The sequence below is a fragment of the Oncorhynchus gorbuscha genome, linkage group LG11 (genome assembly GCF_021184085.1).
Source record: "Oncorhynchus gorbuscha isolate QuinsamMale2020 ecotype Even-year linkage group LG11, OgorEven_v1.0, whole genome shotgun sequence".
NCBI lineage: Eukaryota > Metazoa > Chordata > Actinopteri > Salmoniformes > Salmonidae > Oncorhynchus > Oncorhynchus gorbuscha.
In genome coordinates this window covers 14,303,177-14,315,676 of record NC_060183.1, presented here as the reverse complement: position 1 = coordinate 14,315,676, position 12,500 = coordinate 14,303,177, and the positions used below count along the sequence as shown (strand labels likewise).

The 12,500-nt window shown below is 47.3% G+C and overlaps 1 protein-coding gene across 2 annotated transcripts in view; it reads left to right on the top strand.

Annotated features, from left to right (window-relative positions):
• The window catches only part of LOC124047557 (alpha-synuclein-like), a 25,572-nt gene extending 19,713 nt beyond the window's left edge, over positions 1-5,859 (top strand). The window contains exons 2-6 of one of the 2 annotated variants that reach the window (XM_046367867.1): positions 1,056-1,097; positions 1,202-1,290; positions 4,566-4,589; positions 5,407-5,448; positions 5,553-5,859. In XM_046367867.1, the coding sequence (XP_046223823.1) occupies positions 1,056-1,097; positions 1,202-1,290; positions 4,566-4,589; positions 5,407-5,448; positions 5,553-5,564 (209 nt within the window). In that variant the 3' untranslated portion in view covers positions 5,565-5,859. The remainder of the gene's footprint in view (positions 1-1,055; positions 1,098-1,201; positions 1,291-4,565; positions 4,590-5,406; positions 5,449-5,552) is intronic. The other variant, XM_046367868.1, reaches the window with a different exon arrangement.
• Positions 5,860-12,500: the final 6,641 nt, after the last annotated feature.

Below are 12,500 nucleotides of genomic sequence, written 5' to 3'. Positions count from 1 at the left end.
ATAAAGGGTTAGAGAGAGAAAGGGTTAGAGATAGAAAGGGTTAGAGATAGAGAGGGGGGATGGAGAGAGAGAGGGTTAGAGAGAGAGAGAAGGTTAGATAGAGAAAGGGTTAGAGAGAGAAAGGGTTAGATAGAGAGAGGGGGATGGAGAGAGAGGGAGAGAGGGGGATGGAGAGAGAGACGGGGGGTTAGAGAGAGAAAGGGTTAGAGAGAGAGAGAGAGGGGGATGGAGAGAGGGGGATGGAGAGAGAGAGAGGGTTAGAGAGAGAAAGGGTTAGAGAGAGAAAGGGTTAGAGAGAGAGAGGGGATGGAGAGAGAGAGGGAGAGAGGGGGATGGAGAGAGAGAGGGTTAGAGAGAGAAAGGGTTAGAGAGAGAAAGGGTTAGAGAGAGAGAGAGGGGGATGGAGAGAGAGGGGGATGGAGAGAGAGAGAGGGTTAGAGGGAGAAAGGGTTAGAGAGAGAGAGAGAGAGAGGGGGATGGAGAGAGAGGGAGAGAGGAGGATGAAGAGAGAGGGGGGATGGAGAGAGAGGGAGAGAGGAGGATGAAGAGAGAGAAAGGGTTAGAGAGAGAGAGAGGGTTAGAGAGAGAGAGAGGGTTAGAGAGAGAGAGAGAGAGAGAGGGTTAGAGAGAGAGGGGGTTAGAGAGAGAAAGGGTTAGAGAGAGAAAGGGTTAGAGAGAGAGAGAGAGGGTTAGAGAGAGAGAGAGAGGGTTAGATAGAGAGAGAGGGTTAGAGAGAGAGGGGGTTAGAGAGAGAAAGGAAGGGGGAAACTAATATTATGGAGCAGAGGAATCATAAGATAATATCATCCTCTTGGATGTTAAAGTGAGTGACATACAGTGTTCTCCTACTGGGTGGCCAGAAACCTCCTCACTAGATAACTATAACACTTGAAGATTCCAACAGATTTCTGTTTACTGCACTCATTAACACAGCAGTTCGTTCCTACTCTGTGTTTACATAGTATAACACAAAACTGATGCCTGATCATTCTTCACATATCAATTGCAATATGATTGTAATATATTGATGTGTTGTAATGTCTTTCTGTTCTCAGGTTCAAAGACAAAGGAGGGAATGGACGCAGGGGTAAACATAGGTAAGACACACACACACACACACACAGACACGCACGCACACACACACACACACACACTCATTATTTTGGGATCTGATTGATTGATAAATTGATCTCTGTGTTAGTTGCTAACCGCGACCAGGCGAACATCGTCGGGGACCCCACTGCTGGAGCTGACCTCTTACAGGGAGGCATGGAGAATACCGGACAAGCGGTGAGTTTCCATGACAACAGACTGGCAGGTCAATGTGAACAAGAATATACAAGTGATCAATCAACACATTAATTGGTAAGGAATGGCAGATTAGGACCGTTGACATAATAGTAGACACAATAACTTGACCTTATCAATCAGGTAGCCTCTGAAAGCCCAGGCTTCAGGCCTCGCGAGACTATCAATCAGGTGACACAGCACCCTTTTTCAGGTGAATACATTCAGTTGTACAACTGACGAGGTATCGCTCTTTCCCTTTGAAAGGAAAGGAAACAAGGTTGAGTAACAACAAGGTTGAATAACAACATGAATGCAGCCTCAAAAAGCATAACAGTCAAAATCCTTCAGTCGGTCTCAGATGGTAGTGCCATGATGACTTCACAAGAGCAGTCTGTTGTTTGACCACTTGGTGTCGCTATTTCCCACAGTACCTCTGCTCTGATCGAAAGAAGGACAGACAGACAGACAGACAGACAGACAGACAGACAGACAGACAGACAGACAGACAGACAGACAGACAGACAGACAGACAGACAGACAGACAGACAGACAGACAGACAGACAGACAGACAGACAGACAGACAGACAGACAGACAGACAGACAGACAGACAGACAGATGAATGGCAGCTCCTTTAATAGCCAGTGGTTCAGAAATTCAGGCAGATTAGGTTTGATGGTAGCCCTACAATGGTAGGCCTGTTACTCACTCCACATTCTCCATATGAATATGTGTTAGTGTTGTGTTGCTGACCCTTTGTTGTCGTGTTAGTGTTGTGTTGGTGTTGTTGTTGTGTTGATGTTGTTGTTGTGTTGATGTTGTTGTTGTTGTGTTTGTGTTTGTATTGTGTTGGTGTTGTTATTGTTGGTGTGCTGTTGCTGTGTTGGTGTTGTTGTTGTGTTGGTGTTGTTGGTGTTGTGTGTTGTTATTGGTATTGTTTTGTGTTGTGTGTTGTTGTTGGTGTTGTGTTTGTATTGGTGTTGCATTGGTTTTGTTGTTGTGTTGGTTCTGTTGTTGTTGGTGGTGGTGGTGTGTTGTTGTTATTGTTGTTGTTGTGTTGGTGTTGTTGTTGGTGGTGTGTTGTTGTTGGGGTTGTGTTGGTGTTGTGTTGATGTTGTTGTTGTTGTTGTTGTTGTTGTTGGTGTGTTGTTGTTGGGGTTGTGTTGGTTCTGTTGTTGTTGTTGTTGGTGGTGGTGTGTTGTTATTGTTGTTGTTGTTGGTGTTGTGTTGGTGTTGGTGGTGTGCTGTGTTGTTGTTGGTTGTGTGTTGTTGTTGGGGTTGTGTTGATGTTGTGTTGATGTTGATGTTGTTGTGTTGGTGTTGTTTTTGTGTTGTGTTGGTGTTGTTGTTCTTGGTGTGTTGGTGTTGTGTTGTGTATTGTTGTTGGTGTGTTAGTGTTGTGTTTGTGATGGTGTTGTGTTGTTGTTGTGATGGTGTTGTGTTGTTGTTGTGTTGGTGTTGTGTTTGTGTTGGTGTTGGTGTTGTATGTTGTTGTTGGTGTGTTGGTATTGTGTTGGTGTTGGTGTTGGTGTGGTGGTGTGTTGTTGTTGTTGTTGTTGTTGTTGTTGTTGTTGTTGTTGTTGTTGTTGTTATTGGTGGTGGTGTGTTGGTGTTGTGTTTGTGTTGGTGTTGTATGTTGTTGTTGGTGTGTTGGTGTTGTGTTGGTGTTGTTGTTGGTGGTGGTGTGGTGGTGTGTTGTTGTTGTTGTTGTTGTTGTTATTGGTGGTGGTGTGTTGGTGTTGTGTGTTGGTGTTGCTGTTGCTGTTGTTGTTGGTGGTGTTGTGTTGGTGGTGTTGTTGTTATGTTGTGTTTGTTTTGTGTTGATGCTGTTGTTGTGCTGTGTTGGTGTTGTTGTTGGTGGTGTTTTGTTTTTGGTGTTGTTGTTGTGCTGTGTTGTGTTGTTGTGCTGTGTTGTGTGTTGTTGTTGTGTTGTGTTGTTGGTGTTGTGTTGGTGTTGTTGTTGGTGGTGTTGTTGTTGATGGTGTTGTTATTGTTGTGTTGTGTTTGTGTTGTGTTGATGCTGTTTTTGTGCTGTGTTGGTGTTGTTGATGGTGGTGTTTTGTTTTTGGTGTTGTTGTTGTGCTGTGTTGTGTTGTTGTGCTGTGTTGTGTGTTGTTGTTGTGTTGTGTTGTTGGTGTTGTGTTGGTGTTGATGGTGTTGGTGTTGGTGGTGTGTGTTGTTGTGTTGTGTTGGTGTTGTTGTTGTGTAGGTGTTGTTGTTGTGCTGTGTTGGTGTTGTTGCTGTTGTGTTGGTGTTGTTGTTATTGTGTTGGTGGTGTGTTGTTGGTGTTGTGTGTTGTTGTGTTGTGTGTTGTTGTTGTTATTGTTGTGTTGGTGTTGTTGTTGTTGCTGTTGTGTTGGTGTTGTTGTTATTGTGTTGGTGGTGTGTTGTTGTGTTGGTGTTGTTGTTATTGGTGTTGTGTTGTTGTTGTGTTGGTGTTTTGTTGTTGTTGTGTTGTTGTTGGTGGTAGTGGTGTTGTTGATGTTGGTGTTGGTGTTGTATTGGTGTTGGTATTGTGTTGTGTTTGTGTTGGTGGTGTGTTGTTGTGTTGGTGTTGTGTTGTTGGTGTTGTTGTTGTGTTGTTGTGTTGTGTTGGTGTTGTTGGTGGTGTTTGTGGTGTTGTGTTGGTGTTGTTGTTGTTGTTGTTGGTGGTGGTGGTGTTGTGTTGTTGTTGTTGTTGGTGGTGGTGGTGGTGTTGTGTTGTTGTTGTTGATGGTGTTGTGTTGTTGTTGTTGTTGTTGTTGCTGGTGGTGTTGTGTTGTTGTTGGTGGTGGTGGTGTTGTGTTGGTGTTGTTGTTGTTGTTGGTGGTGGTGTTGTGTTGTTGTTGGTGGTGGTGGTGTTGTGTTGTTGTTGTTGGTGGTGGTGTTGTGTTGTTGTTGGTGGTGGTGGTGTTGTTGTTGTTGGTGGTGGTGTTGTGTTGGTGTTGTTGTTGTTGGTGGTGGTGGTGTTGTGTTGTTGTTGGTGGTGGTGGTGTTGTGTTGGTGTTGTTGTTGTTGGTGGTGGTGTTGTTGTTGGTGGTGGTGTTGTGTTGGTGTTGTTGTTGTTGTTGGTGGTGGTGTTGTGTTGTTGTTGGTGGTGGTGGTGTTGTGTTGGTGTTGTTGTTGTTGTTGGTGGTGGTGTTGTGTTGTTGGTGGTGGTGGTGGTGTTGTGTTGTTGTTGTTGGTGGTGGTGTTGTGTTGTTGTTGGTGGTGGTGGTGTTGTTGTTGTTGGTGGTGGTGTTGTGTTGCTAACCCTTTGTTGTTGTTGTGTTTGTTTCCTCTGTGTTCCGTTGGTAGGAGGAGCCTCAGCCTGTATACGAGGTGCCTATTGGACAGGAGAGGGAAGGGGGGGTCAGATGCTCTAGGTTATGGTGGGGTGGCTGGCTAACGAATGCTGCATGATTCAGCCTAACATATTGATCCTAGGTGCATATATGAAGGGCGAATGAGCTTTCAAACACTGACTGGCTAGCGTCCTGTTAGGACCTAAACTATGTTCTAAACCATCTCCTAACTCTCTCCTAACTCTCTCCTAACCCTCTCCAAATCTCTCTCCAAACCCTACCCTAACCCTCTCCTAACTCTATCCATAACCATCTCTAACCATGCTGTATCTATAGATAATAACACAGCTTAAGACTGTCTCTATGCATCTCTAGCGTAGCATAGGCATAAACTTACCCTGCGTGGATCTCTCTGGTCTAAGATGCACAGTCAAAATAACAGAGCTTGCTCCTGTTAACCGCTGCCTACAAAAAGAATGCCTCTGGTTGGGTGGGTGCAACATTACTTCAGGTCTCAAGGAGGGTGACATCACATCTACTATGCTATGCCATGCTAACCTCTGCTTCATGCTAACCTCTGCTTCATTAGACACTTCAGCCCAGAGACTGGGACTGAATGACCCTGTGTCGTACTCAACACTATCATAAGCCTGTCATAAGCCTGTCATAAGCATGACATAAGCGATAATGTGCTTGATGTAGCTGTGACCTACTCAGTTTGAAGCCAGGGAGTCTGTACGCCGTAAGATTGTGCTAGCCCAGTGAGCTAAAGCCTAGAGACCAGGTCTAGGAGCTAACCCAAGTCATCAGGTCTCAGGCAAGGTTACTCTAATGTAAAATGTCTCTCTCTGTAGGCAGAATATGGAGGAGTGGAGCAGGGAGGAGAAGGAGGAGAAGTAAGTGTCAAGCAACCACACTATTTATGTTTTCTTTATGCAGAAGATGGTGATATCATGACATCATTATTGATTATTTCTCTCTCTCTCTCGCTCTCTCTCAGGGCGGTTACTAGTCATTCCAGGGACCTCTTCTCCCCAGCCCTCCGTTGGTCCCTCGCCCTGCTGTTCCAGACTTCCAGATGTTCTATTTATTTTTTTGTGACTTTATGGAACCAAACCAGATACAGACTCTTCCAGATAACTCTATACACCTCCTGATACCCCATGAGACCCTCTTCTGTACCCGCACCCCCCCACCGCCCCCCCCCACTGTGTTCTGCCCCATGTAGCTCCCCGCCCCCCCCTTCACTGTGTTCTGCCCCATGTAGCTCCCCCCCCACTGTGTTCTGCCGCATGTAGCTCCCCCCCCACTGTGTTCTGCCGCATGTAGCTCCCCCCCACTGTGTTCTGCCCCATGTAGCTCCCCCCACTGTGTTCTGCCGCATGTAGCTCCCCCCCCCCCCCACTGTGTTCTGCCGCATGTAGCTCCCCCCCCACTGTGTTCTGCCGCATGTAGCTCCCCCCCCCCCCCCACTGTGTTCTGCCCCATGTAGCTCCCCCCCCCCCCCACTGTGTTCTGCTGCATGTAGCTCCCCCCCCACTGTGTTCTGCCGCATGTAGCTCCCCCCCCCCCACTGTGTTCTGCCCCATGTAGCTCCCCGCCCCCCCCCCACTGTGTTCTGCCCCATGTAGCTCCCCCCCCACTGTGTTCTGCCCCATGTAGCTTCCCCCCCACTGTGTTCTGCCCCATGTAGCTCCCCCCCCCCCACTGTGTTCTGCCCCATGTAGCCCCCCCCCCACTGTGTTCTGCCCCATGTAGCTCCCCCCCCCCACTGTGTTCTGCCCCATGTAGCTCCCCCCCCCCCCCCACTGTGTTCTGCCCCATGTAGCTCCCCCCCCACTGTGTTCTGCCCCATGTAGCTCCCCCCCCACTGTGTTCTGCCCCATGTAGCTCCCCCCGCCCCCCACTGTGTTCTGCCCCATGTAGCCCCCCCCACTGTGTTCTGCCCCATGTAGCTCCCCCCCCACTGTGTTCTGCCCCATGTAGCTCCCCCCCCCCCCCACTGTGTTCTGCCCCATGTAGCCCCCCCCCCCCACTGTGTTCTGCCCCATGTAGCTCCCCGCCTTTTGTGTCGTTGCTGTCATGTTGTTACCCCTGGTGTTACACACACACACACACACACACACACACACACACACACACACACACACACACACACACACACACACACACACACACACACACACACACACACACACACACACACACAGGGTAGATATTATCAGCCGGATTACGTCTGAAAGGGACCCAGGTGTGTGGATATAGGCCCTGGTTGGTGCTCATCAAAAGAGAAGAAGAAGGATTGACCAGATCTGGGCGTGACCCTGTTATGCTCAGAGCGTGCGGTTCAGATTACTACGCCACCACAATTGTTCCAGCAAGCCGCGGAATTAATGCGGCACAAATAGACGTTCATCCATAATACGTGGAAATCCGAAAGGAAACTCCAGCCAGCAGACAGCTGCGATGATTATTCAGGATGACAGAACCACAGAGATCATATCTGATTGTAGTGTGTGTGTGTGTGTGTGTGTGTGTGTGTGTGTGTGTGTGTGTGTGTGTGTGTGTGTGTGTGTGTGTGTGTGTGTGTGTGTGTGTGTGTGTGTGTGTGTGTGTGTGTGTGTGTGTGTGTGTGTGTGTGTGTGTGTGTGTGTGTGTGTGTGTTAGACTCGTCAGATAGTAGGGCAGTTCAGGAGTGTTCTGTCCACGAGAGGCTGCTTTAGGGACCCGTGCAATGAACAGAGTGTGTGTGTGTGCATTTGTTTGGGTATGTTTGGGTATGTGTGTGTTAGAGTGTGTTTGAGACATGCCAGAAAGCAATACAGGTGTTCTGTTAGTTAGTGTGTCCCTTGTTAGAAATGACATAGTCTGAGAGGAAGAAAGTTCCTGCAAAGACTGGGAATCACACAACAACAGAAGCTATCAATATACGCAGTACTTTACAATGGATTTGGTCTAGCCTGGGTGTAGTCTGGGTCTAGTTCTGCCCTGGGTCTGCTGGCAGAGTTGGAAGGGATGAAAGCAGAACGCGATACCTGTGGATCCTGATGTTGTGAAGGGAAATTTCCTTGTTATAGTAATACCACCGAGCAATAGTCAGACAGACAGGGGGTTGTCATAGTAATACCACCGAGCAATAGTCAGAGACAGGAGGTTGTCATAGTAATACCACCGAGCAATAGTCAGACAGACAGGGGGTTGTCATAGTAATACCACCGAGCAATAGTCAGACAGACAGGGGGTTGTCATAGTAATACCACCGAGCAATAGTCAGAGACAGGAGGTTGTCATAGTAACACCACCAAGCAATAGTCAGACAGACAGGGGGTTGTCATAGTAATACCACCGAGCAATAGTCAGAGACATGAGGTTGTCATAGTAACACCACCAAGCAATAGTCAGAGACAGGAGGTTGTCATAGTAACACCGCCGCGCAATAGACAGACGGACAGGGGGTTGTCATAGTAATACCACCGAGCAATAGTCAGACAGACAGGGGGTTGTCAAAGCAACACCGCCGCGCAATAGTCAGACGGACAGGGGGTTGTCATAGCAACACCGCCGAGCATTAGACGGACGGACAGGGGGTTGTCATAGTAATACCACCAAGCAATAGTCAGACAGACAGGGGGTTGTCAAAGCAACACCGCCGCGCAATAGTCAGACGGACAGGGGGTTGTCATAGCAACACCGCCGAGCAATAGTCAGACAGACAGGGGGTTGTCATAGAAGAGCATCCCACACAGGGAAAGCTGGGAAATGGATTTTAAATTCGATTTTTGATTCCCACAACAAGAGTCAATGGTTAACGACAGCTGCTCCTGTCATCAACCATCTCAGAACAGGCCTGGGACAGAGTGTGTGTTTGTGTGTGTTATTTCTTTGAGACCAATGGAAACTAATGACTGCATGTTGCCTTATTATGCACTCAAATTCACACACACACACACACACACACACACACACACACACACACACACACACACACACACACACACACACACACACACACACACACACACACACACACACACACACACACACACACACACACACACACACACACCCCAGATCCATACACACAGCACACTCATAAAGCACACAAACAAAAACATAAACACTCCCACACCACGTTTAATTTGGCATCGAAGCGGACTTGTTGATTTTATAAACAGTACCAGTGAATTAAAGACGGTTTTGTTGAAATCCAAACTTCCGTGTCGTCTTCATTTCTCCATTTGAGTGACTAATTATGATGCACTTTATAATAGTATGTATGGCCTGTGTTACCATGGAGATATTGTGGTACCATCCTGGACATTTTTCATTGCCCTCTGCAAGTCTTAGCAATGTTTTCTGTGTGTGAGCGTGCGTGTGTGCGTGCGTGTGGGCTCCCAGGGGTTTAGCCAGGCTCTTTGTTCTCCTCCACAGGTACACTATGAGGTCACTCCCTTCATCGGCATGCTGGGAGCTGACAGGGAGACAGAGGGGTCAAGAGAGGTCAGAAAAAAAAAGCCAACTTAGAACCTCTTGCGTCAGTGTTCTAGAACTCCCAGTCTTCGTGTTTTAAGTGATCCTTCGGGACGACATATCACCAGCCCAATGTTCCATTCTAACCACGAGATTTCCAAACTGCTCTACGAACACTCTCTGATCCAACGCCAGAGCACATTAAAACAGAGGAGTGTCTTCATGGAGAAACACACACAGCCAACACCCCTAAGGAATCCACACAAACACAGAGCAGCAATCCAGGGCCAACAACACAATGAGAGAGGGCTGTCGTAAGAAGGAGTGTGTTGTATGTTACATTTTGTGTCTTTTTTTTTCGCTGTGTTTTGACAGTGAGTCAGACAGCTTGGTGACCTTTCAGGACAATCACATCCAGTATTTCCTGTTTCCCATGCGTATACAGATGTAGGATCATAATTTGAGCCAGTTTGCTACAACATGAAAATACTCCTGAAGCAACAGGAAATGTGAGTTATTATAATTAGGACCTGAATAAGAGCTGTGTAGTGATGCATGTATCCGTATATCCTATTTGTTCTAACAATGTTTCATTGAGGGTCCTAATAAAGTTATGAGGTCTCTTTCCCTCTACGGTATTTACAGTTCCACTGCTGGGTTTTTCCATACTGACACCAACAATAAAAGTGGCCTGCATCCTTAGGGGTGTGTGTGACTTGACAGGGGTGTGTGTGACTTGACAGGGGTGTGTGATGGAGGGGTGGCCTCTGTAAGCCTCTCTGCCAACCTCATATAAACCCATGCACACCCATCCACACACACTCTCTCACACACACACTCTCTCTCACACACACACTCCGGCCGAGTACAGAACACACACAGAGATGGACTTTCTGAAAGGATCAGGGAAGCAGGTGGATGCAGTGATCGACAAAGCAGGTGAGAACAAGATGTCTGTTAGAAAAGTGGATAATGGTGTTTGTTTACTTGGTTGAATGATGTGGGGGGGGGGGGGTCATTCATGATAGTTTAAACCCTAAAGCACAGCAAAATGTGGTTGTTATATGGACTACTGTATAGTTCGGCTTTCATTTAGTGTTCATTGTTGTGTTATCAGCCTTCAAAATGTTCAAACTGGGCTTTGGCATTTTAAACGGCGCTGCAGTTGATGAGTCAACATTCTTAAACCAAATATGTTCATTTTTGAAAAAACGTTTTGCTCTGTACTTTTTGTCACTGCTCATACTTCTACAATGAGTTATTTGGGTTTGTCTAGATTTCAAAGTAGAGGAGCTCATTTCTACCAGAAATCTGAAAAAATCTGCAAAGATTCTGTGTCATCACGTCATGAAAGGGAGCTTGTATCAGCAAGAACTAACAAGACATAACAAGAGGAAATTCCACCAATTATCTGGTCATGTGGAGGCAGAAGATGCATGTTTGACAGCCCCCTTCTCTCTCCCTCTGTCTAGCTGTTGTGGTGAAGGAGAAGGTGGGAGAGATGATCGGAGGAGGAGCTAAGGAGGAGAAGAAAGACGAAGGTGATCTGTCTATTCTGGGTTACCATGGACACTAAATTACAGACATTTCGCATCGCCTGTAACATGCTACCTACAGACAATACACACTATCCACACACAATACACACACACACAATACACACTACCTACACACAATGTACACAACACACTACAAACCAATTCAGTTTCTCCCCCCTCGTAGAGTAAAAAATCACTTCTGCTCTTTTCATTGCCTTTATCTGCATTCAGTCCGTTGCAGCCTGCTTAACGTGACACCGCTGTAGGAGATATCACGGTAGTGTGTTGCAGCCTGCTTAACGTGACACCGCTGTAGGAGATATAACGGTAGTGTGATGCAGCCTGCTTAACGTGACACCGCTGTAGGAGATATAACGGTAGTGTGATGCAGCCTGCTTAACGTGACACCGCTGTAGGAGATATAACGGTAGTGTGATGCAGCCTGCTTAACGTGGTGCCGCTGTAGGAGATATAACTGTAGTGTGTTGCAGTCTGCTTAACGTGACGCCGCTGTAGGAGATATAACTGTAGTGTGTTGCAGCCTGCTTAACGTGACACCGCTGTAGGAGATATAACGGTAGTGTGTTGCAGCCTGCTTAACGTGACACCGCTGTAGGAGATATAACGGTAGTGTGTTGCAGCCTGCTTAACGTGACACCGCTGTAGGAGATATAACAGTAGTGTGTTGCAGTCCCATGTCTTTGTATGTACAGTATTGTTGAAATGGTGTCTGATGTTGTGGTTGTTCCTCCAGGTATTGGTGGCATGGTGTCTGATGTTGTGGTTATTCCTCCAGGTATTGGTGGCATGGTGTCTGATGTTGTGGTTGTTCCTCCAGGTATTGGTGGCATGGTGTCTGATGTTGTGATTGTTCCTCCAGTTATTGGTGGCATGGTGTCTGATGTTGTGGTTGTTCCTCCAGGTATTGGTGGCGTGGTGTCTGATGTTGTGGTTGTTCCCCCAGGTATTGGTGGCATGGTGTCTGATATTGTTGTTGTTCCTCCAGGTATTGGTGGCATGGTGTCTGATGTTGTGGTTGTTCCCCCAGGTATTGGTGGCATGGTGTCTGATGTTGTGGTTGTTCCTCCAGGTATTGGTGGCATGGTGTCTGATGTTGTGATTGTTCCTCCAGGTATTGGTGGCATGGTGTCTGATGTTGTGATTGTTCCTCCAGGTATTGGTGGCATGGTGTCTGATGTTGTGGTTGTTCCTCCAGGTATTGGTGGCATGGTGTCTGATGTTGTGGTTGTTCCTCCAGGTATTGGTGGCGTGGTGTCTGATGTTGTGGTTGTTCCTCCAGGTATTGGTGGCGTGGTGTCTGATGTTGTGGTTGTTCCTCCAGGTATTGGTGGCATGGTGTCTGATGTGGTTGTTCCCCCAGGTATTGGTGGCATGTGTCTGATGTTGTGGTTGTTCCTCCAGGTATTGGTGGCATGGTGTCTGATGTTGTGATTGTTCCTCCAGGTATTGGTGGCATGGTGTCTGATGTTGTGGTTATTCCCCCAGGTATTGGTGGCATGGTGTCTGATGCAGTGAAAGGGGCTGCAGCAGATGCTGCCATGGACAATGCGGCAGACAAAGCCATGTCTTTTGGAAAGAGCCTTTTCAACTGAATCCCCAACCCTGGACTGTACCGTCTCAACCCCGGACCTTCCTTCCCATCAACCAATCCCGTCTTTATACCATCACTGAGATCTATATAACATGTATAGGATGTCATAAACATGAATAAAAAGATAATCTTTCAACACTAGTCTGTCTGTCTGCACGTCACATACGTGGTCCTATTGAAGGACCATATGTGGTCCTTCAATAGCTCAGTTGGTAGAGCATGGCGCTTGTAACGCCAGGGTAGTGGGTTCGATCCCCGGGACCACCCATACGTAGAATGTATGCACACATGACTGTAAGTCGCTTTGGATAAAAGCGTCTGCTAAATG